Source organism: Malus domestica, chromosome 08 (assembly GCF_042453785.1).
Source record: "Malus domestica chromosome 08, GDT2T_hap1".
NCBI lineage: Eukaryota > Viridiplantae > Streptophyta > Magnoliopsida > Rosales > Rosaceae > Malus > Malus domestica.
This window is the reverse complement of record NC_091668.1, coordinates 1,182,487-1,206,112: the sequence shown is the minus strand read 5'-3', so window position 1 is coordinate 1,206,112 and position 23,626 is coordinate 1,182,487. Positions and strand designations below refer to the sequence as shown.

Below are 23,626 nucleotides of genomic sequence, written 5' to 3'. Positions count from 1 at the left end.
GCGCGCTAGCTTGTTTAACCTTTCACAAGAATGTGCGGTTGTATAAGTCTAGCGCGGCTTTACTGCTCGAAGGGCAAGCCGTAGGCAGTCTTCCAGAATCCGTAGGCTACCGTAGTGCACTCGGTATCAGCTTTAGGATTCCAAGGCAGTCGTCCATTGGATGTACTGCGTAATGTGCCCTCTCCGTCTCTAGGGCCCGGTTCCCCACGGATTAGGCCAAGAGACCCAAAATCCTTCAGTTAGCTAAACCTTGAAAAAGACCATTGCGGCTACTTCTAGGAATCCCGGCGCAAGCCATCGTGCATCTAGTTATACTAGGGCAGCCAGGCTCATCCACGTATGGATATTCAGAGTGTAAAGTTTATCCTCCCGTCTTGGAGAGCTGACCCATATGGGTGTCGGGGAATTAGTTTACCCTCTCGCACTGGAGAGTAATTAGTTTACCCTCTCGCACTGGAGAGCATAGTTGGTCCCTCGGGGGGCGCAATTCCTGCGATGGGTCCCTAAGAAGGGCGTAGTCTTCTTTTGAAGTGCCGGAGTGATCAGTTGTTGTAAGCATGCAGCCGAGCCAAGTTGTGATTACTTCTGAATTCCTCATTGAAAAACGAGTGAAACGAACGAGAACTTAGCTGTAAGGTAGGAACTGCATAACAACTGGATAGTCCTCGACTTGTGAGGTGGTGCCCGTCGAACTTCTTGAGTCTTCGAGCTTTGATGTAGTAGGAGGTCACACATGGTACTTCTTCAGATTGTAGGCGCTCCACTACTTTTCGATCTTTTTATCGTTTCATGGTAGCGGGGGTATAATTACTCTTGCCGCCTATTCTGCTGAGCTTGTACGGACCTTCCCAGATGAGATCCATCTTTTTGGATGTTTCGGCCTGCCTATTGCCTTGAGGATATCTCGGCATGGACATATGCTGCTTGATGCCATATTTTTGGAAGAACTTCGCCAAATCTTTGTCCACGAATTGCAAGCCGTTGTTGGTGACGATGGATTAAGGGATGCCAAATCGGTAAATGATGTTCCTCCATATGAAGCGCTCTATGTCCGTCTGAATCGTGGTCGTCATGGGCTCTGCTTCCATCTATTTGGTGAAGTAATCGGTTGCCACGAACCACGGCTGCTCGCGAGCCTTTGTAGTTGGATGCGTCGTTGACATGCGAATGCCAGAAATCTCCATTGAGGGAATATGTGCGGCTAAAGTGTGCTCAACTGCCTTCGGGGCATCATTGGGCCGAGTTGTTGCGTTCATAAAAAAACTTTGCATCTGCCAGGGTCTACGCCTTTATCATCGTCGGTTTGGATTCGACGGAATAGTGCGTCATGATGATGACTGCAGGTAACTGTAGAATACAGGTAGTCGGGCCCCCAGCTCTTCTCGCATGATGGTAGAGCTTATTGCTACTTTAGATACTGTCAAACATGTGAATAAGTCATCCGCTGCTTCTAGGGAGGTGATGTCGGGTACTTCTTCAAGTTCTTAAATGTGCATTGGCGAGCCTCATCCCAAAGTGCATGCTTCTCTGCTAAATCAAAAGAGTCTGCCAGAGTTAGATCTTCTTTCATGATCAATTTTCCGAATAGCGGGTGGTCTGCTGGAAGTCCTTTTTGGAAGGCTGCTCTAGCTATCAAGTCGTTTCATCCGACTATTTTTGCCTTTTCTATTTTGAACCTCCTCACATAGTCGTGAAGCGACTCATTTGGGTTCTTCTTGACGTCGAACAAATGGTCAGACTTCTTTTTGATCGAGCGATAGGATGAATATTCTTTGGTGAAAACCAAAGAAAGTTCGTAGAAATTCTGGATGGATTGTGGCGGCAGGGTGTAGAACCAATCTTGCGCCTCGCCTTGTAGAGTGGTGGCGAATATCTTGCACATGAGATCATCGTTGTTTCGATAAAGGATCATTGCGCTTTGGTAACGTTTTAAGTGTCTCTCCGGGTCTTCATCCCATTTGAAAGATGTGAAATGTGGCATGCTGAACTCGCGTGGAGGCTCTGCCTCCTCGATCTCCTCCGTGAAGGGTGACCTGCTTATGTTGATTATGTTCCGTCGTAGTGCCTTGTCGGTGACCTCGTTGCGTTGGAAATCATGCAATCGCTTGGTCAAGAGTCTCTCTACTTCTTCCTGAATTTGCCTTTGTTGGGGTAGCGGAGCTCTCAGCTGCCCCCAGGCATGACTTGCTGGTCTAGGCTACTCTTCCATGTGTTATGCTCGTCTATGCCGCGGATGCAGTGCATGTGGTGCGTTCCTAGTTAGGCGAGCGAGTTCTTCGCAGGCTGCTGGTTGAACTTGAGCTGGATTGAGTGACTGCTTCTCTCCGTTCGTCGTGCTGCCTACTCTGATGTGAGGTGGAGGACGCTCCTTGTGGGCTTAGCTGCGAATAGACACTTTGCCCGGAAGGTTGCTCATGTTGACTATCGGAGTATGACCCCAACCGTGAATGTATGCTCATCCGTGGGCCTAGTCGAGAGTGCATGCTCCCTCGCGCTCTAAGACGGGAATGTACACTGCCCAAACATTCGGCTCGTGGCTGGTCGAGTGGCTGCTTACCGGGACGCTGCTGGAAATGTTCGTCTGCCCTTGTCCTACTTCGGGATACCTCGTCCGGGGCACGTTGGATCCCGATACGTTGCAAAAGTTGATTCACCAAGGTTTTCTGTTGTGCAAGGGCGCTCGTCAACTCTATGACTTGTCGAGATAAGTGTTGTTCGCCATTTGGATTGGAAGAGCTTGGAAGGAATGCGCCTCCTTGGGCAGTGGAAATGTGGTAGACTCCGGGCGCGAGATTTGAGTTGGGAAATGTCAAATCCGCGAAAAAATGTGGTGAGAATGCCCCCGGCTCGATGGTAGGTCCGGATGGTTGAGATAGTCTTGGGCCGACTTGGGCTGCTTGGAAAGCCACGGGAGCAGGTTGGGCCGTGAGAGTGGGCTGCTCGAAAGAAGCAGGCTGGACCACGGGAGTGGGTTGCTCGTCAGGAGCAGGCTGGGTCACGAGAGCAGGCTGCTTGGCAGGAGCAGGTTGGGCCACGGGAGTGGGCTGCTTGGCAGGAGCAGGCTGGGCCACCGGAGTGGGCTGCTCGACGAAAGCAGGCTGGGCCACGGGAGTGAGCTGCTCGTCGGGAGCAGGCTGGGTCACGAGAGCAGGCTGCTCGGCAGGAGCAGGTTGGGCCGTGAGAGTGGGCTGCTCGACGAAAGCAGGCTGGGCCACGGGAGTGGGCTGCTCGTCGGGAGCAGGCTGGGTCACGAGAGCAGGCTGCTCGGCAGGAGCAGGTTGGGCCGTGAGAGTGGGTTGCTTGACGGGAGCAGGCTGGATCACGGGAGCAGGCTGCTTAATGCGCGGTGCGTGTGAATGCGAGGCTTGGGCTTGGGTCCACGTAAACTTGGATGGCACGGCTTGGATCGTGGTCTTGGTACCGTGAGCCTTGGATGACACGGCTCGGGCCGTGGTGAAAGCTCTATGGACCTCGCCACGAGTGGCTACCGAAGTAGCCACCGCGATGGTTCCCATGGTGGCCGTGGTGAAGGCACCATGGACCTCACCGCGGGTGGCTACCGAGGTAGCCACCACGGTGGTTCCCATGGTAGAAGCTTGTGGTGATGATGCCGCTCCCCTTATTGTCGCATTTTGCCTCACGGATCTCTGGGCCGTGGTGAAGGCTCCATGGACCTCGCCACGAGTGGCTACCGAAGTAGCCACCGCGGTGGTTCCCATGGTGGCCGTGGTGAAGGCACCATGGACCTCGCCGCGGGTGGCTACCGAGGTAGCCACCATGGTGGTTCCCATGATGGAAGCTCGTGATGATGATGCCGCTCCCCTTATTGTCGCATTTAGCCTCACGGATCTCCGCAATCCCATTTCTTGAACATTAGAATTTTCACTTGTGGAATTTTCTAAATTTCTAGCCATTATATTTTGCTTATACGTTTTATCAAAGAACCTTTGCAAGTAAAAAATTCTAATAATAAGAACGTATAAAAAATATTCAAATGGACTAGAAAATAAAGAAAAAACCTTTTTGTGTGAGAGTCTTCTACGAGTATGGATTTCAACTCTCAATGAAAGCACCAATTTGTGGATGCAAATTTCTTCCTCCTTGATCTTGGACAATTTTGCACCTACAAAACAATTAACATCTTAGGTTAAGGCCAAGAGCCTCACGCGCCCACGATGAATGGTGGGGGGCTTTGGCCAAAGAACCTCCGATGCCAAAGTTAGAATTTAGAGAGAAATAGTGTTTAGAGAATTTTGGGATTTTTGCCAAAGTGTTGGAATTAGCTTTTTGGTGAGAATGGGAGTATATTTATAGGGATAGGAGGTGGCTAGGGTTTTTAGGTTTAATTAGCCAATTTATTATGATAAATTTGCTAATTAAACATAAAGGGAATAAATGGATGGTTATAGAATCAATTAGCTAGCTTAATTGGGGTAGTAAAGTGGGAAAAGATAGGGAAGGTAGAAAGCTTAAGGGATGGCCGGCCATGTGATGTTTTAGGGTTGAATTGGTTGTATTTTGTGGTTATTTGGATATAATGGATGGTTTAATTGAGAATTAATGGGTTAATTAGTCAATAAACCCATTAATTAGCCAATTAACATAATTTAAAAGGAATGTGTTTGGGAATTACCTTGTATAAAGGATTTGATGAGATGGACTTTGAATTGTTACCTATTTTGGGCACTTCTGTCTTGGTTGAAAGAGGGTTGCCCGCTGCTTGCGCGTAGGAACCTCATTGTACTGCAAGGGTATTTTTTTCCTTTTTGTCCAAAAAACTCACGTGTCGCCTTGTGAATATTTTTGGCTCTACACATACGATCAAAAGAAAACTTTAAAATTTGAATGTAGCGAGAAAACAACGTCCCCTAATCAACTCGACGAAACCTAAATCTACGTTAAATTATATATTAATTGAAGGGGGTCCAATCACCATTGTTGTGGTTTTTATTGGTCGTTTGGTTATGACGTGTGACTCAACCATTTGTCACATCGTTGAATTCGTTAATAAAATAAAAATCTTCGTTGATATCCTTAATTAGAGGAGAAGAAACCGGTGATAAAGGCAGAAAAAAAAAAAGAAGATTAAAAAAAACGCGTCTTGTTAAAATTGTCTGAACTCCACCTCCTACGCTGCCGCTTTTTGTCGGTGACAACCTTGTATCTGTATTTGTAGTCAACACACATGTTTTTTTTTTAAGAAAAACTAATAAAAATGGTATGAAAATTTTAAGTTTTAACGTTAAAAATAAGATAAAGATAAAGTGAATAGTAAATAGTATCATGATTGATTTTTTAATGTAAAAATATAGTTTTTTTGTTAGAGTGAACAGTATCATGATCTTTTCGTTAATTTTTTTTTATCATATGATTTTTTAGTGTAAAAATATGATTTTTCGTTAAAGTAAACGGTATCTGAGCTTTTCTTTAAAATTTTAGTTTTTTTGGTTGATCAAACGCTGTGAAATCACCGCCGTTAACATCTTTGATTATACATTGTGCACGTCTACTGAGAACCAAAGCTGGCCAGCAGCAGCTGCTAGGGATTATATAACCAGGTACTCTGCAGCCATAATCTTAACTGATCCCATTTTTCATATTCTTTTTTGGGTTTGATTCGATTTGCGATCTGGGTTTTTGGGTTTAGAGATTTCTGATTCACATTTGAAAAAAATGTAGGAAACTTGATGGTTTTTCGTTTGATGGATCGAGGTTTTTAGAGCTTTTTAGCTGAGCTTTAATGGAGGGCAGTGATGAAACTGGTAGTGCCAAGCAACAGCGGCCTAATCCAGCATTTGGGTCGTCGTCTTTCTTGGTTCCTAAGCCAAACAGCAATTTAGATATTCCCAATTTCAACCCCTCTCAAATGGGTTTCCGTATGAGTCCTGAGAGCAGCAAGAGACCTGGGATTCCTCCTTCGCACCCGAATAATCACAATTCGATGCCTTTTTCGAGGCCTCAATCGGGTTCTTGGCAGATGGGTCAACAGAATTTGAGCTCAGGGTCATCCCACACTAGGTCTATGTCTCAACCTCCTTTCTTCTCGCTTGATTCTTTGCCCCCATTGAGCCCTTTGACGTACCGCGAGCCCTCGCCTCCTTCTCTGTCTGACCCGAATTCTGTTGATGTTTCTATGGGGGAGAGTGTTGTTAACTCTCATGGGCCTTCGCTTCGTTCCCCGGTTAATGACAGCACTGCATATTGGGCTGGAGATGGCCGTCCTCCTCGCAGAGGGCACCGGCGCTCTAACAGTGATGTTTCATTAGGACTCTCAGCGATCAGTCAACCTTCGCCGCAATTGATCCCTGCTGGGCGCCGGACGAGTTTGGACGAATCGGCTTCTGGAAAGCCAGTTCAGTTGATGAGACAGGGATCAAATGGGAATGCTGAGGGAATGGACGAGAGGAAATCGGGGGGAGAGGTTGTGGATGACTTGTTTAATGCATACATGAATTTGGAAAACATTGACCAAATGAACTTGTCGGGTAACGAGGACAAGGATATGGATAGCAGAGCCAGTGGCTCGAAGACGAATGGGGGTGAGAGTAGTGATAATGAAGTGGAAAGTGGTCTAAATGGGAATCGTAACGGCATGCTGAGGCCAGCTTCTGGTCTTCCAAATGAGAGGAGGGAAGGACTCAAGAGGACCGCCAGCGGAGATGTTGTACCTAATGCTCGACATTGCAGGAGTATTTCAATGGATAGTTACATGGACAATCTGAATTTCGACGATGAACCACTGAAGCCCCTGCCGGTGGGCCAACAATCACCCAGCACTTCACTAGATGGGAACTCAGCCAAGTTCAGCATGGAGTTTGGAAGTGGTGAGTTCAATGCAATTGAGCTGAGAAAGATCATGGAAAATGATAAACTTGCTGAGATAGCGCTATCAGACCCCAAACGTGCAAAGAGGTATTATGCATTTAACTTCTGTCTTGTATCTGTTTGTATCGGATATCTTGTTTAGTAAATTTGCTCATGTTTTATGAATTCATCCAGGATTTTAGCTAACCGTCAGTCAGCTGCCCGTTCCAAGGAGAGGAAGATGCGATACATAGTAGAATTGGAACACAAGGTGCAAACACTGCAGACAGAGGCAACCACTTTGTCTGCCCAATTCACTTTATTGCAGGTAGTTTTTTTTTCCGGGTGTTCTGATTGTAAAGTCTACCTCTTGCCATTTCGAAACTAATCTTCATGATATGGCCACTGACTCTGTGCTATATGTACTTGTGTCCAGAGAGACTCCATGGGTCTTACAAGTGAGAACAATGAATTGAAATTTCGGCTTCAGTCTTTGGAACAACAGGCCCAGCTTAAAGATGGTATTGTGCTTTTTCTTCAGCTCTTTATATGTCTACCGAAAATCGCAGTTATCATACGTGCCATATAAACTGTATGATTTTTAGTTAAAACTCGTCAACCAAAACAAATGTTTAAAGTTCCGGATGCATACGTAATTATGCTATTAAGCCTTCACCAATAGGTCAATTTGATTAAAAACTCTTGTTCTTGTTACATGTAAGTTTAACGGTTTAACCTTATCCAGCTATAAGCATTATTGTCTCATGTCTTTGATAGTCCACGGTCATCCTCCTTATGATTTTAAGACGGAATCCAGGATATGTATTCACACAACCCTTTAGACCTAAAATCGATATCTTGATAAAAGAAAGGACCGAAATTGAAATCATCCTTGGCCCCTAGCTGAGATTTCAATCCTGGGCCCCTGGCTGAGAAAGGGATTGAGCTCGATTGACCCTTGTCCACTCCCCGTCCCTGCTTCAAAAACTTCGGTGGGTGGTAGTTAGTTGAATTGCCTACTGCAGAGCTTGATTAACACCTGGGCCCTTTGTGTTAACTTTTATACAAGTATCAGGTGATGGATGTTCCGCAGATGTCGGAAGTGGATTATAACATTTATAAATGCTGCTTTTGAACTATTAAAATACCCTTGTCTGACCACGTATCATCGTATTTAGCTTTATGATCAACTCCTGCCGATGTAGATGTGATATGGACTAATATTATCTTCCTTTTATTTGGGTCTATGGTGCTGCAGCTTTAAACGAGGCCTTAACCGGAGAAGTCCAGCGACTAAAGCTAGCCGCTGCAGAGCTCGGTGGAGAAAGCCACCTCTCAAACCATACTCAACAGAACGCGCAACCGCAGCAGTTCATGCAGCCTCAGCAAAATTGACCGCCTTCGCATCGCCAGAACCAGAACGGCAATGCTGCTGCTAAGCCTGAGTTGAACCAATAGGTTGGCCAACACAAACGTTGGCTTGTGTTGCTCTCTTTGGTGCCAAAATTTACTTTGAAATATGATGTCATAATTAAATCTATATGTAATTCTCTAAATTAATTGACAGATATATTCTTAAGAAGCTTATGTAACTTAATTCATTTTTTGGTTTTCTGTACTGCGAATTTTCATGATAGAAAGATGCAATATTGCCTTAAGAGCAAGTGAACTATGTCCTAAACTTCTTTTTGGTATTTGACGCAAAGTCGACCACAATGACGTTTTAAAATTCATGCTGACTTTGTTTAGCGAGATAAGAGTTTTTGGTGGTTGTATTATTCCTTTGTAATCAATGAACCTAATTATGGTAACCATATTTTTAATTGATAATTGCCATTGCATTGTGACAAAATTTATGATGGATTCATTTGTGGATAAGTTTTATTAATGTGGAATCCAGTCATTATACAAATCTAGAAATTAATTTAAGTGTAATATACTAAATCATAATTTTTTCCCATATATACTTGAATATAATTTTTTTTTTTTGGCAAATGATAAGATTATGTACTAAAATTATTTAAGCTACAAAAAATAATGATTCGAACTTGAATACAGAAAATAAAAAAATCATTCTTCTCTAATTAACATAACTAAATTCGAATATGCGCCGGATTATAAATTGTTAAACGGGTCCAATTTGGTTTTGTTTGCTAATGACTTGTGATTCGATCATTTATTCGCTTCGTTGATCTGGTTAATAAAATATAAAAATCTTTGTTGATATTCAATGTGCAGGAACACGATCCCGTACATCAAGCGTCATAATACAAATTGATTTATTTTTTATCACTTATATTATATGTAAATTGTATTCCGGACACACTAAAAATATCTCCCTCAAAAGAAGGAGATGAAGCCGGTGATAAAGGCAGAATATAAATATAAAGAAAAACGCGTCCTTTTGTGAAATTGTCTGAAGTCCTACACCTAAGCGTATGCTTACTGTTCGTGGTGACATTGTATATGTAGTAAACAACAACAATTTTATACGATCAAAGCGCCGTGAAATCTCCGCCTTTGACATTTTTGATTATCTCTTCCTTTGCTTCTGCTTGCCATTCTGCACTTCTACTGAGAACCCAAGCAGGCCGGTCAGCTGCTACGGATAGTAGAAAATCAGGTACTCTGCAGCCATAATCTTTGATCAATCCCATTTTTTTGTTCCCTCTCTAGGGTTTAATTTCGTTTTTCGATTTGGGTTTTTGGGTTTGGAGGTTTTTGATTCACATTTGAAGAGAAAAGTAGTGAACTTGGATGGTTTTGTTTTGTGTGAATCGAGGTTTTTAGAGCTTTTTAGCAGAGCTTTAATGGAGGGAAGTGATGAAAATGGTAGTGCTAATAAGCAGCAGCGGCCTAATCCAACTTTTGGGTCGTCGTCATTCTCGGTTCCTAAGCCAAACAGCAATTTAGATATTCCCAGTTTCAACCCTTCTTCTCAGATGGGTCTCCCCATGCGGCAATCTTCCCCAAGTTTGAGTCCTGAGAACAGTAAGAGGCCCGGGATCCCTCCTTCGCACCCGAATAACCACAATTCGATGCCTTTTTCGAATGTCATGAGGCCTCAATCGCGTTCTTGGCAGCTGGGAACGCAGAATTTGAGCCCAGGGTCATCCCACACTCGGTCTTTGTCTCAGCCTCCGTTTTTCTCGCTTGATTCATTGCCCCCATTGAGCCCTTTGACTTACCGCGACCCCTCGGGTCCTTCGCTCCCTGACCCAAATTCAGTTGAGGTTTCCATGGAGGAGACTGTTGCTAATTCTCATGGACCTTCGCATCGTTCCCCGGTTGCTGATAGCAGTGCATTTTGGGCCGGAGACGGCCTTCCCCCTCGCAGAGGGCACCGGCGCTCTAACAGTAACAGTGATGTTCCTTTGGGATTCTCAGCTGTCATTCAATCTTCGCCTCAATTGATCCCCATTGGGCGGCGAACAAGTTTGGATGGATCGGCTTCTGGGAGAGAAAATTCGGGGATTGGAAAGCCAAATCAGCTGATGAGACAGGGATCAAATGGGAATGCTGAGGGAATGGACGAGAGGAAATTGGGGGGAGAGGTTGTGGATGACTTGTTTAATGCATACATGAACTTGGAGAACATTGACAAAATGAACTCGTCGGGTAACGAGGATAAGGATTTGGATAGCAGAGCCAGTGGCTCGAAGACAAACGGGGGCGAGAGTAGTGATAATGAAGTGGAAAGTGGTCTAAATGGGAATAGTTACGGCAGGCAGAGGCCAGGTTCTGATTTTCCGAGTGAGAGGAGGGAAGGACTCAAGAGGACTGCTAGTGGCGATGTTGTACCTATCCGACACTGTAGGAGCATTTCAATGGATAGTTATATGGAAAATCTGAATTTCGATGATGAACCACTGAAACCCCTGCCGCTCGGCCAACAATCACCAAGCACTTCGCTTGATGGGAACTCAGCCAAGTTCAGCACGGAGTTTGGAAGTGGTGAGTTCAATGCAATTGAGCTGAGAAAGATAATGGAAAGCGAGAAACTTGCTGAGATAGCGCTATCAGACCCTAAACGTGCAAGGAGGTATTATGCATTTAACTTCTGTCTTGCATCTGTTTGTACTGGATGTCCTGTTTAGTGAATTTGCTCATGTTTTATGAATTCATCCAGGATTTTGGCTAATCGACAGTCAGCTGCTCGTTCCAAGGAGAGGAAGATGCGATACATTCAAGAATTGGAACACAAGGTGCAAACTTTGCAGACGGAGGCAACCACTTTGTCTGCCCAGTTTACGAAGTTGCAGGTATGCAATTTTATTTGAGGTTTCTGATTCTAAGGTTACCTCTTCCTTTTTTGAAATTAACCTTCATCAAATAGTTACCGATTGTGTGTTATGTGCTTGTCTCCAGAGAGACTCTGTGGGTCTTACGAGTGAGAACAATGAGTTGAAATTTCGGCTTCAAGCTTTGGAACAACAAGCCCAACTTAAAGATGGTATTGTGCTTTTTCTTCAGCTCTTTATATATATTTTGAGAATTACAGTAATCATACGTGCCACATAAGCTATATGATTTCAATTGAAACAACTTGTCAACCAAAATAATTGTTGAAAATTCAGGATGCATACATATTTATGTTATTGCATTTCTAATTTGGTTGCACATAAAGTTAGATTTATCTGAAGACAGGTTCCTCTATCTTCGCCTAGCTTAAACTACCTAAGAATATGTGGATTTAATTGACAACTCTTCTTCTTGTCGTGTCATTACATGCTAGTTTGCGGGTTTAACCTTATCCAGCTGTAAGTTTTGGTTGCTCATGTCTTTGGTATTCTTGACTTTGGATTTTCACATCACTTCTACCAATTCCTCAAAGCCTTGGAACCAGTAACTTTTCAGTTAGTTTCGAACTGTGCTGTGGCATCTCGAGGGGAAATAGATAAAGCCTTGCAACATACATGTAGTGATTTTTGGATGAATGGAAGCAAGGTAGGATTTTAGTCCTCCGACGCTGGTATCATTAAACTTCATATCAGGTGGACTCCTATGGATATTACGAAGTTTGGTTTAGGGACATAATCATAATACAGGAGATTCTCCAATGATTTTATAAACCCTTGTTCCCTCCCCTCCCGTCTCAAAAACTGGATTTTAGCTCGATAGGTTTTAGGTCCTTGATTTTGCCGTAGTTAAATTGCCAAACTGTGGAAGTTGATTAACACTTGGTCCCTCTGTGTTGATATAAACATACAAATATCAGCTGATGAATGTCCTTGAACACATGAGAAACGGATTCTCTTGATCTTTTGTTTCCGACCAATTCCTGCTGATGAAGGCGGGATCTGGACTAACTTTATCTTCCTTTAATTTGTCTATGATGGTGCAGCTTTAAACGAAGCATTGACTGGAGAAGTCCAGCGACTAAAGCTTGCCGCTGGAGAGCTCGGTGGAGGAGAAGGCCACCTTTCAAACCGCATGGCGCAGCAATTATCGCTTAACCAGCAAATGCTTCAACTGCAGCATCTAAACCTCTATCAAATGCAACAGCAGCCACAGCACCAAGCTCCACAGAACACGCAACCGCAGCAGTTCATGCAGCAGCCTCCGCAAAATCGACCTTCGCATCACCAGAACGGCAACGCTGCGGCTAAGCCTGAGTTGAGCCAGTAGGTTGGCCAACACAAACGTTGGCTTGTCTTGGTCTCTTTGGTGCCAAAATTTGTTTTGAAATATGATTTCATATATTAATTCCATATGTAATTGTCTAAATTAAATCGAGAAATATTTATTAGGAAATTTATGTAACTTATAATTCATTTTTTGGTTCATTGGATATTTGGTTAATGTATGGACATTTTTCCTTGGAAAGAATACTGTTCTGAGATTTGTTTACAGTATTTTCTTCTTCTTTTTTCCTTTTTTTTTTCTTTTTAATTATGCATAAATCCCACAACTGGGTTGGCAATTCTTGTACGACTGATTAATTCGACACGAAATAGTATGAAAATAAAAGTTTTGGGTCAATTTATTAACGAATCAGGTTGTTATCGGATCAGTCGTTAGGACACGATAAGATATATCCGATTTAGACATTAAGCAAGATAACTTTTTGCGTGATCGTTAACTCGACACGAAATGACATAAATCGTTAAAGAATTAGAGGTCATATCGAGTTACCTGTTAAGAACTTAATAAGATAACATATTTGATATAAAACAACTTTTTAAGATAACGAACCTAACATAAAAACAACACTAACACTATTTGTTTGTCAAAGTATACCGACTGTCCTTTAATATTATGTCCAAAAAACCAACTGTACTTTATCAGGCCAAAAACTGTATATTGTACTATAATATTATCATTTCCTACGTTTAATTGAAAAATCGAAATAGAAATTAATGCCCTCACGAGAAACATACAAGCCTTCACCGAAAGCAGAAGTCTCAAAAACGATTAATACCGCATATTACGTGATAAGTTTTAGATATTTTACGTTGGCGTCAACTTGACATTATTTGATTGCAATTCGATTACTTATAAATAAGATATATAACATTGTATTTTAAGTTTGAAATATTTTCACGTCAACGTTAAAATTTTAAAATAACATTATCGTTGCGTGTAAATTTCGTGACAAACAAATAAAATGAAGATATTAAGAAACAAGGAGCAGCAGGTAATATAAATTATTATTTCTTTTTCACCTTTTCCCTTTAAAATTAATTAAGTCGCTGTTCTCGTAAACCCAACCAAATCCGTCCTTTTAATATCTTCCTTTCCCATTTGAATTAGGGTTTCATTTCACATCCGTTTTCTTCCTCCTCCGTTCGTCCCGGCCCCCCCAAAACCCTATGCCGCTTCCGATCTCTTCAAACTAGCCGTTACCTCCATTTCCCGCCATTCTCACCTCCATCACAGCCGTTCGTTTATCACCTTTTGAAAACTAGCCGTTAGATCCACCGCCTCTGTAGCCTCTCCGCGTATTTTCCAGATTAAAGCTTGGCCGTCGGCTTTGCCGGAGTTTGACCCGCAATGTCTGCGGTCGAGGCGGGGAACAAGGTGGAGGATGGGGAGAATAAGCAGGTGGAGAAATCGGGAGAGCTTTTGTTCTGCGGAGGTACGTCTTGGGACGCCATTGGCCGCCGCAAGGGCGCCGTTGAAGGTAACTTGATCTCCCCCACGCGCCTCCGCCCTCTCGTCGACGTCGATATCCGATTCGTCGCCTCGGGTTGCTGTGAGTTTCGCTCTCACTGTTTGTTTCAAGCAATGTGATTTTTTGGGGGTTTAATTTAATTGATTGAATTAATTGTTTGTGTTAATGTTGGGTTTAGCTTCGTGTCATTGTGTGGCATTGGATGTCGAAGGGCGGTGCTATACTTGGGGTCGCAATGAGGTGCGTTCGAACTTTAGTTTCGGATTATTTGTTGCTGCATATGGGGACATTCTCAATTTTATGCATAAATTTTATGATTTGCAGAAGGGGCAGCTGGGCCATGGCGATAGAATTCAGCGTGATAGGCCGACTGTAGTGTCTGAACTTTCAAAGTATGTTTGCCTGTTTAATGTTGAAAACATCTTATTTCTTGATGGAAATCACCTGAAAGATTAGTTAACAGTTAATGTGATAAAACTGGAACATTTGGAAGAGTAGTTAAGAGTTAAGGCATGCTGACCCACTGTGAATTGCGGAATGGGTCGTGTTTGGAGAGCTTTCCAATATTTAAAAGTTCTGTATTGCAGGTACAAAGTTGTTAGAGCTTCATCCGGGAAGAATCACACTGTAGTCGTTACTGAGGACGGGCATTCTTTTGCCTTTGGCTGGAATAAGCATGGACAGCTGGGTTCAGGTTCAACAAAAAATGGTAGGTTCTACGCTGTAAAATTCATTTGATGAAATTTTAGGAGCTTGATATGAGAATCTGATGACGTTCTACTATTTAAATCCATCAATATGCTCATGTTTTCGTGCCTTTCTACTATTTAGGGCCCATTTCAAATTTTTCTATTTTGTGTTGTCTTGGTTACATACTTGCTAACAGCCTTTCCGGTTATGTACTTGCTTTGTTCTCTGTAGAAGTTGAGGCTTCCCCTGTTCGCTGTCAAGTTTCTGAGGTTAAAAGTGTTGCTTGTGGGGGTGACTTCACTGTGTGGTTATCTAGTGTTGAAGGAGCTTCTATACTGTAGGGTCTGCAGATACATTTGAGTTTTTTTTTTTGTAAGCCAATTGCTTAGTTGGCTTGGTTCCCAATTTGTTATGGTTACCGGCTGAATTACAAAATGTTTCTTGGTTTCCAGAACTGCAGGCCTTCCACAGTACGGCCAACTTGGGCATGGTACAGATAATGAGGTATTTTTTAGGGAAGATTCCATAGGTGTTTTCTGTACATTTCTATACACCTTAATCTTTGGATAATGAGATAAAATGCTGGATCTGCTTTCAGTATAATACTAAAGACAGCTCAGTGAGGCTTGCTTATGAAGCCCAACCACGCCCTAAAGCAATAGCTTCTCTAGCTGGGGAAAATATTGTGAAAGTTGCATGTGGAACAAATCATACAGGTTATCGCAATGCATGCTCTCTCTCCCTCTTTGATTGTGTATGTGTCTAAGTCTGCTGCAATAAATGTCAATAGCATTAACTTAATTAGTTTATTTGTTTTGAGAATACAGTGGCTGTGGATGCAAATGGCTATGTTTATACGTAAGTACTTTTATATGGCATTACCTTTGTCTTGCTTCCTAACTTTTTGATTGGCATGTTTGTCTAACTTGCACTCATTTATGGTGAAACTTCAGGTGGGGCTTTGGTGGTTATGGAAGGTTGGTGCTCGCTATTCCATAACATTTGGATTTTTTTTTTTTTTGAATGTGCATGAACTTTCTTATGGATATTTCCCCTTTTCATCAGCTTCTTTGTTGTCATTTTAATTTGGATGTTCTTACTATGCATATGACTCCTGGAGTGCTGTTTATAGGCTTGGACATAGGGAGCAGAAGGATGAATGGGCTCCTCGTCGTGTTGATGTCTTTCAAAGGAATAATATTCTGCCTCCTGATGCCATTATTTCAGCTGGTGCTGTAAACTCTGCATGTACTGCAGGTACCCAATTAATACGTTTCCAATGCTCTTTTTCTCACTTGTTCTTTTTTGCTTTCAGATGAGGCCTTCTGCATAGTATCATTATATTTGTTTCTTCTTTTGGGGTAGGGCCTTTCTGGGTGCTATAGCATTGTTCACACATTATAATTAATGGATGACCTTTTCCCTCTCATAAAAAATTCTTCTACTTTCACTAATCTGTTCTTCAGCTCAATTTTTTGTCACATATTTGCTTGTGTGAGTGTGTTTTTATGTTATTCATAGTTTACAAAGCTCATTAGCTCCCTCTCTAACAAATCTTAGCGTTTACACTTTTTATAGTTATAATTTGGTAGGCCATCGGACCATTTGATCTTTGTAACTGGACTCACGTTAACTGCTATAATTTTATATTTGAAAACGACCCATCACTTTTACAGTCAAGATTTCATCATAATTATTTTTTTCCCTTTTTCTTTTCGTTTTCCAGGTGGAGGGCAATTGTATATGTGGGGTAAAATTAAGAATACAGGTGATGACTGGATGTATCCTAAACCACTCATGGATTTAAGGTCAGCTCTCGTCCTTGATTATCTTGATTTTGTTCTGTTCACCGTAAAAGATTTGACTCTTCTAGAGCTAGAGCAATTCTGGGTACGCCATCTCCTGTTGTGGAAAGGAGCAGGGATACTGTTTTGAATAAGATCAGAAGTTGTTTCTTGTGATAATTTGTGTAGTGAGGACTCTCATCAAAATAGCGTAGGGTCTTATCCTTTTGCAGGGATTCACAAAAACTAATATGCCGGTTTTGTTTTTGACCAAGGATGTGGCATAAATTATTTTCTTGTCTTTGTTGATAGTGGCTGGAATTTGCGTTGCATGGATTCAGGCAATATGCACCATTTCGTTGGTGCTGACTCCTCCTGCATAAGCTGGGGTCATGCTCAATATGGAGAGCTGGGATATGGCCCTATGGGACAGAAGTATGCGATATCTCGTGTTATCATACCTTCCTTTCTTTTTGACGTCTTTTTTCTCAATCTTAAATCTTTGGCTGTTTAGGTCTTCTGCAGTGCCCAAAAAGGTGGATATCCTTGAGGGTATGCATGTTATGAGGTGTGTATTTGTTTTCGTATTATCTTGTCTTCATTCTTCTTACGTACCATAAGCTTCAGTTATACATTCTGGCCTTAACGATTGAGGATTGTACTTTGTAGTGTTGCATGTGGACTCGGCCATTCCATGGTCATTGTTGATAGAACAACTGTTGGTGACCGACTTGATCAGGTAACTTCATATCTTTGCCCGGTTGTTTTAAGTTCCTTTGTTTTGCGCATGGCTGCTCTCAAACTTAAAAAATATTTGTTTTTTGCAGCTTGAGGTATATGATGGCAAAGCTTCTGTAGAAGGTATGCTGATTTTGATGGTTTCAAAAGTGAGATCTTTCATTCATCCTTGGCCAGTTGGCCCGAGGACAGTTGATCCGAACTAAATGAAGATGTAAGTTGAACCTGGTTTGTCGATTCTTTCCACTATTGTTGCAGGGAGCGAGGAACCTGTGAGTGCCGCTCCAGCCTCGAAGCAAACTCCTAAAAGGGGTGCTTCGAAAGCATCTGAGAATTCCAAGAGGAAGAAGTCAAAAGAACCTTCTGATTCGGAAGATGAAGAAGACAGTGATGAGCCTGATGAGGACAGTAATGGAAGCGATGATGAGGACAGTGGCGAGCAGGAACCTAAAAGGCAACGAGGTGGGAAGACTTCTGGTAGAGGTAGAGGCAATGGAGCTAAAAAGGCGGCAGCAGCTGAGGGAAAGCGCGGACGGGGTCGCCCTCCTGCAAATAAAAGCCCAAAACCTGCACCAGCAACAACTGGAACCGGTAAGAGAGGAAGGCCTCGCAAGTCGTAAGTTGTGCACGTTCCCAGCATACCAAGTCCAAATCGGAAATTTTGTTCTCTCAATGTAGAGAAGTGAACGTTATTACTCCGCGGCGCTTAATTTGCTCCCCATTTCGAAGTGTTTTATTGTACTATGTTCGATTTTTATCTTCATCGTATTCATGCACTTCAAATATGATGTGCTTAATTGATGAAAAAAAACACACACTGGATTGAACACTCTGTTTTTTTAACATCCGGCGGAAATGAAAGAATGTGAGTGATAACTTTTGTACCAAAATTTTATTTTGATTCTTATTCCACATTTTATTAGCATTATTAATGTTACCATTTGATTAATAAATTTATTAATATTGGGATCTCTACGGACCTCACGATTTGGAGCTGAATTCAGATTGTTCAAGAGAGAGAAAAAGGGGTCTAGGCCCTTAGTTTATATGAGATGGGTCACCAGAATGAGTTAATGGGGATCGTTGGATTCAATTTGAGTGGTCCGAATTATTTGCTCCTTGAGCTTTGGACGGTTAGATCCAAAGAGGATCTATGTCTGAATTGAAATGAAGGTTTTGGAGAGAATTTTAGTATGTGCAAGTGTGTAGTGTATAATATACCACAGTCCACTTGGATCCTTGGCTAGTGGATTCTTTGCCACGCATAACCATCCATTAAAATGGTACATGCTCTACATCGAAGCATAATAAAATTTTCGGATTTAGAGTCCGATTTAGAATTATCTGTGGAATGTGGGGGGACCATTAACTATAAGGCACTCATTTTTGCTTGTAAAGTCGAGGAATGGGAAAGCTGTGAGCAAGCATCAATTGCTTTCAAACATGCTGCTGAATACTTGAATACAAAGCTTGTTGGTGATATGGGATTAAAGCTATGGGAATTGGATCCTCTCCTGAGCAGGAGATCAGGATTTTTCTGATCCACTAACACAGACCGTTGGGTATTGATCCAACGGCTACAAATAGAAGATCCTTCTAAAAGTTATAACAATTGTAGTTGTTGGATTAAAATCGAACGGCCCGTGTTAGTGGGTTAGGAGGATCCTGATCTCTTGCTCAGGAGAGGATCCAATTTCAAAGCTATGGACGGAGCCTAATAGGTCCCATATTTTCCAATCATTGCTTCTTTATGTCCATAAATGAGGAAACATTTGATGAATAAGCTGAGACCCCAAACTCCTCCAAGGACATGTCTAGTTTCCTTTATTAGTTTGTTGGGTTTGGTTTTGTCAGCAATGTTGGAAGTCGTTTACTCGAGCGTGGATGCATGTGAATCACACAAACACAAAAGAAAATTTAATATCAAGCAACCGAGACAGAATCTTATTAGCACCACCATCCAATGAGTGTCTGATACGTCGCACTTTCTCGTGCATTGGATTTCAAATGAGGAAGTGCACAAAGGTAAGTATTATTTAGAGTGAATAGTATGGGCCAGTTAACTGCCTTTTTGCCTTTCTCTTGCCCTCCTCCTAAAACGGATAAACTGCTCTAATAGGCGGACATTAGGGGCGCCGTGGGATTGTGGTACCACTAGGAAACAAGTACAAAGGCTTATACGAAACGAAAACAAAGACTTATATGAAATGAGAACACCCAAATGATCGTATGATATCCCAACCAATCATACGACGCCAATATAAAAACATAAAATTCGTAGTGTCTCAAATAATTTGGAAACTTTTATGAAAAATTATGGTACTGTTCACTTTAACAAAAAATCATATTTTTATACTAAAAAATCAATCTTCGTACTATTCACTTTACCCTTTATTTTATCTTTATCGTTAAAACTCAAAATTTTCAAATATTTTTCATTAGTTTTCCTAAATAATTTAGGTATTGCCCTCCCCCCCCCTCCCCAGATAGAGGCAGCCTGGCCAAAGAGCAAGTACGCCAAATAAAAAAGAGGTCGTGGCTTTGACAGTCGGACCACTAGGACCCCAGAGAGCAATACTATAATTGCAATAATGGCCATGGAAAAAGCATTTTTATCATTCACGTCCTCGTCGGCCATGTGACAAGTGCGCTCCACCAGCCCTTTTTATCCTAATGGAGGAGTAGGACCAGCGCGGTGGACGGTCATAGATCGCCGGTGTACCTAAATGGTTACCAAAAAATGCTGATTGCTGAAATAATTCCCCACCTAAAGATTAAGTCCAAGACCTACGTTGAATCTTAATCTTAGGGGGTAAAACGTTGTTGTGCCATTAATATTTTTAAATGGGTTGGTGCCATTTTATGTCCATCTCCATGGTTAAGATGGAGAATGGAGATAGAAACCACACAACCATTAATGAAGTTACATCATTAATAGTTATTTAACTATAGCCATTCATGTTGATTTGTAACGGTTGCGTGTGAGATATTTATCCTTTTTAGGGGTAGATGTACATTGCGTCTAGGGTGGTCCTAGGACCATCCGGAATCCAGAAAATATATATGCAAAGGTCTTCTGAGGACCCTCTGAATGTTTGGCATAAGTTTTGTGCCTACCAATTGTTTGATGTAATGTCTGCTAGTACTAGGCATATCTCAACAAGTTGCTTCAACAACGCCTCGACAAATTGTCTCGATACCACTCGTTAGATTACTTCAACATATCTTGACATCTATTGACATGTGTGAAATGGTTTGCCTGACGACAACAAACCTATCAAAGCCCTAAAGTTCAAATCTTAGATCCGCCACCAATCCTCCTACGTAATGAACATGATCACTACCTTCCCCTATAGGTAGAGAATATGACGTGAGAACATGCCAAAGCACATGAGTAGTTTTTTTTTCTAGTATTATGTTTAAATGTGACCATTCAGTTCAAAACTAATTAGTCCATAATTATTCAAATTGATTAATAGAAGACGTTTTAGTTACAATGTATAACATAATGCTCTCGAGTTTCAATCTGGTAAAAATTTATATATCAACCAAACCATCGTATCATAAATTAATTCCACAATTATATAAATAAATTAAAACATTTGAGTACGCATGATGAACTTAAGATATAACGTCTCAGTTGCAAGCAAGGTAGGCCATCTCCAACCGATCCGGCAAGAGGGCCGAAAATAGCTCGAAATGACACGAAAGCTATCTCCAACCGAGGGCTAGGCCAAAGAGCTCGTGGGCCTCACCGGGCCAAAAAGAGGAATCAGGCCAACCCACTAGCCCAAGCATTTGAATCCAAAGGCTACTTGCTGACGTCAAGTAGCCGTTAAATTTGAATTTTTTATTTTTTATTTTTATAATTTAAAAAAAATATATTTAAAAAATCTAATTTTTTTCCTATAACTACCAAAGCCATTAAACAACGTTAAATAAAATTAAACTTAAACAACATTAAAAAAAACATAAAACAACATAAAACAACATTAAATAACATTAAGTAACATTAAACAACATTAAATAACATTAAACTTAAACAACATTAAAAAAACATAAAACAACATTAAATAACATTAAGTAACATTAAACAACATTGCATAACATTAAACTTAAACAACATTAAAAAAACATTTAACAACATAAAACAACATTAAGTAACATTAAACAACATAAAACTTAATTATTGACATTCCATCTCGAAAAATTATTGAGGTAGTTTAATTTAAGTAACCATAATAATTCAATTAAAATAATAAATTATGTTTGGTCCTATGACCAGTGGCGGAGCCAGGAATTCAGACTAGGAAGGGCCTTTAAATCATATAAACAAAATGAGACAAAAAATATAGCAATATAACTAATGAGAGAAAATTAAAGGTTCCTTTTTTGTATTGGCATGAAAAATTTTAATAAAAAATGCTGGTAGATCTTTAACATGTATGAAAAATTTAGTATTAAAATAATTATATCATAAAAACAAAACTTGTTATGAGATTAACAATAAAGTTAACATTAATTTCAAACAAAAATTTAAAATCATGGCTCAATACTATTATTATGATATTTTTCTTCAACATAAATTAACCTTGTTTTGTATCAACTAACCAAAAAAATAATTGCTGATAAAGAACTTGAATGAGGTTCACCAACAAATTTCGAACCCCTGACGTGCAGGAACACAAAAACCCCTTCAACCACTGAGCCGCAGATTCTTTAGTTACAAAACCAACAGATAAGGTTTATAAACTAATATTTCAGGATAGGCCCGTGCCCATCTTGGTCTCCATGTGGCTCCGCCACTGCCTATGACCCTTTGACCCCCTCTGTTGGAGATAATTTTTTATCACAGGGCTATGTTTGGCCTAAGGCCCACTGGCCCATCGATTAGAGATGGTAAGAAATATGGTCTGATACTGTTAATTAAAATATTAATTTCTTGAATAGTTACAGAACTAAAACGAGCCATCTGATTCTCATTCGGTTGAAGATGGTCTTATCTAGTAACATTGGAGGCCAAATTTCAACTGTGCGGCGGCGAGTCGTTTGTGCAGTTATGGGGCCGCGGAGCAGATCAGAGCAGGTGCAACCCGCCACCATGAAAATCAGAGAGCGAAGACGTCAGTCTCAGAGTGGTAAAGTAATTGGTGGTGGGGTCCGCACGTGACAGATTCATAGCAACCCATTTGCGTTTCGCAGCTCAAATTGTGGACCATCTCAGATTCCCATGTGATCCACGTGTCCCGCAGCCAGTCAAACACGTGGAACGTGAGGACAAAAGAGCTGCCAATAGTTCGTTGGCCACTGGCTACTGGAGACCAACAGCAAATAGGCCAACATTATTTGCTAAAGGAAACAATATTACATGGCGAGAGATTTTTTTTGTGTCGGAATACGGGACGATAAGCCACTTGTTATATAATTGAAGACATTTAGAAGAAAACTTAAATCTAATTGTATAATGAAATATGATGTACCGTTTTATGTTGAGTACACTAAAAAATTTCTCTTACTCACCTCGTTGCTACCCTTTGCTTTATTTACAAAAAGAAAAATACTTCAAGAAAGAATACATTGACCTGCGTCATCCGATGAGTTAGTATTATAGAAGTACAAGACGATTTCGGGGTTTTGATATTACTCGCCTTTGTAGGAATCAGCGTATATCTCTTTAATTATTAGTATATTTCTCATCACGTGATACAGACGGGCTCATTACAGGTTGAAATCTGCCTCTTACTAGGACACCACCGTATTCATTTATATTATTCTCCTTCTTCATCATCTTATTGTTGTGGGAGATCCTCTCACATGAAAAGCAACTTTTGGGCCCACTTGTCCTCATAGCACACCGTTGTTTTTATTATTATTTTTATTTCTCAATCGTGTCCTTATTTTCGTGATAATCTAGTTCTTGTCGCGGATAGGTTTGAATAGTGTAATGGTTGGTAGGGTTGATAGCAATTTGCCTAATCAATCTTATCTATAATCCGTTTACTAATCATATCCCTATATCACATCCTTTGAGGGACAAATGTATTGGTTTATGATTAATCAAGTTGCTAACACCAAAGATAAGCCTACAAATAGAAACAAATACCAAAACAAGGTGGGTTGAAATTTCTAACTCAAATCATTTTCTTCCACCACTTTCTTCAACGAACTTATAAAATTTGGAAGATACTTTCAAATTACAATACAAAGATCAAACTCGATGATATTGAAGATAAAGAATGGCGGTGAAACTATGTGAAAAGTTACGTGGTATAATTTAGTTCTAGGAATTTACGCAAACATTTTAACTGTATCATAACTTCATAAGAAGATGCGAATGCATTCTAAAATGTGACGTGGCTTTGATCTCTTGACAAGTTTTTCTAAACATATTTTTATTATAAGCAATATTCATAGTCTAAATACTACTCTAGACACGAGATGCATTGAGGTGAAAAAAAGTCATATCCACTAAAGTAAACGACTACTTAAATATAAA

The 23,626-nt window shown here is 41.1% G+C and overlaps 3 protein-coding genes across 5 annotated transcripts; all 3 read left to right on the top strand.

The window, feature by feature from the left end:
- Positions 1 to 5,138: 5,138 nt before the first annotated feature.
- On the top strand, positions 5,139 to 8,468 carry LOC103440273 (bZIP transcription factor 29-like). Of its 2 annotated transcripts, none has more exons than XM_008378944.4 (4): positions 5,139 to 6,912; positions 7,000 to 7,132; positions 7,241 to 7,325; positions 8,063 to 8,468. In XM_008378944.4, exons 1-4 carry the CDS (start codon positions 5,741 to 5,743, stop codon positions 8,197 to 8,199), a joined length of 1,527 nt encoding a protein of 508 aa, XP_008377166.3. In that variant the 5' UTR covers positions 5,139 to 5,740; the 3' UTR covers positions 8,200 to 8,468. The 2 variants fall into 2 exon arrangements, with proteins under 2 accessions (XP_008377166.3, XP_070682621.1); XM_070826520.1 differs by lacking the exon at positions 8,063 to 8,468 and adding an exon at positions 7,622 to 7,869 and having other exon boundaries at positions 5,473 to 6,912.
- A 732-nt stretch (positions 8,469 to 9,200) lies between these two features.
- LOC103440272 (bZIP transcription factor 29-like) lies at positions 9,201 to 12,648 on the top strand. 2 transcript variants are annotated; one of them, XM_017333979.3, is made up of 5 exons: positions 9,213 to 9,427; positions 9,587 to 10,846; positions 10,934 to 11,066; positions 11,173 to 11,257; positions 12,149 to 12,648. In XM_017333979.3, exons 2-5 carry the CDS (start codon positions 9,615 to 9,617, stop codon positions 12,430 to 12,432), a joined length of 1,734 nt encoding a protein of 577 aa, XP_017189468.3. In that variant the 5' UTR covers positions 9,213 to 9,427; positions 9,587 to 9,614; the 3' UTR covers positions 12,433 to 12,648. The 2 variants fall into 2 exon arrangements, with proteins under 2 accessions (XP_070682620.1, XP_017189468.3); XM_070826519.1 differs by having other exon boundaries at positions 9,201 to 10,846.
- An 874-nt stretch (positions 12,649 to 13,522) lies between these two features.
- Positions 13,523 to 18,020, top strand: LOC103440271 (uncharacterized). The gene is made up of 16 exons (XM_008378942.4): positions 13,523 to 13,999; positions 14,097 to 14,158; positions 14,243 to 14,310; positions 14,506 to 14,627; positions 14,840 to 14,945; positions 15,061 to 15,112; positions 15,207 to 15,324; positions 15,436 to 15,466; positions 15,562 to 15,585; positions 15,741 to 15,865; positions 16,335 to 16,416; positions 16,705 to 16,827; positions 16,907 to 16,960; positions 17,062 to 17,131; positions 17,220 to 17,253; positions 17,389 to 18,020. Exons 1-16 carry the CDS (start codon positions 13,798 to 13,800, stop codon positions 17,748 to 17,750), a joined length of 1,635 nt encoding a protein of 544 aa, XP_008377164.3. The 5' UTR covers positions 13,523 to 13,797; the 3' UTR covers positions 17,751 to 18,020.
- Positions 18,021 to 23,626: the final 5,606 nt, after the last annotated feature.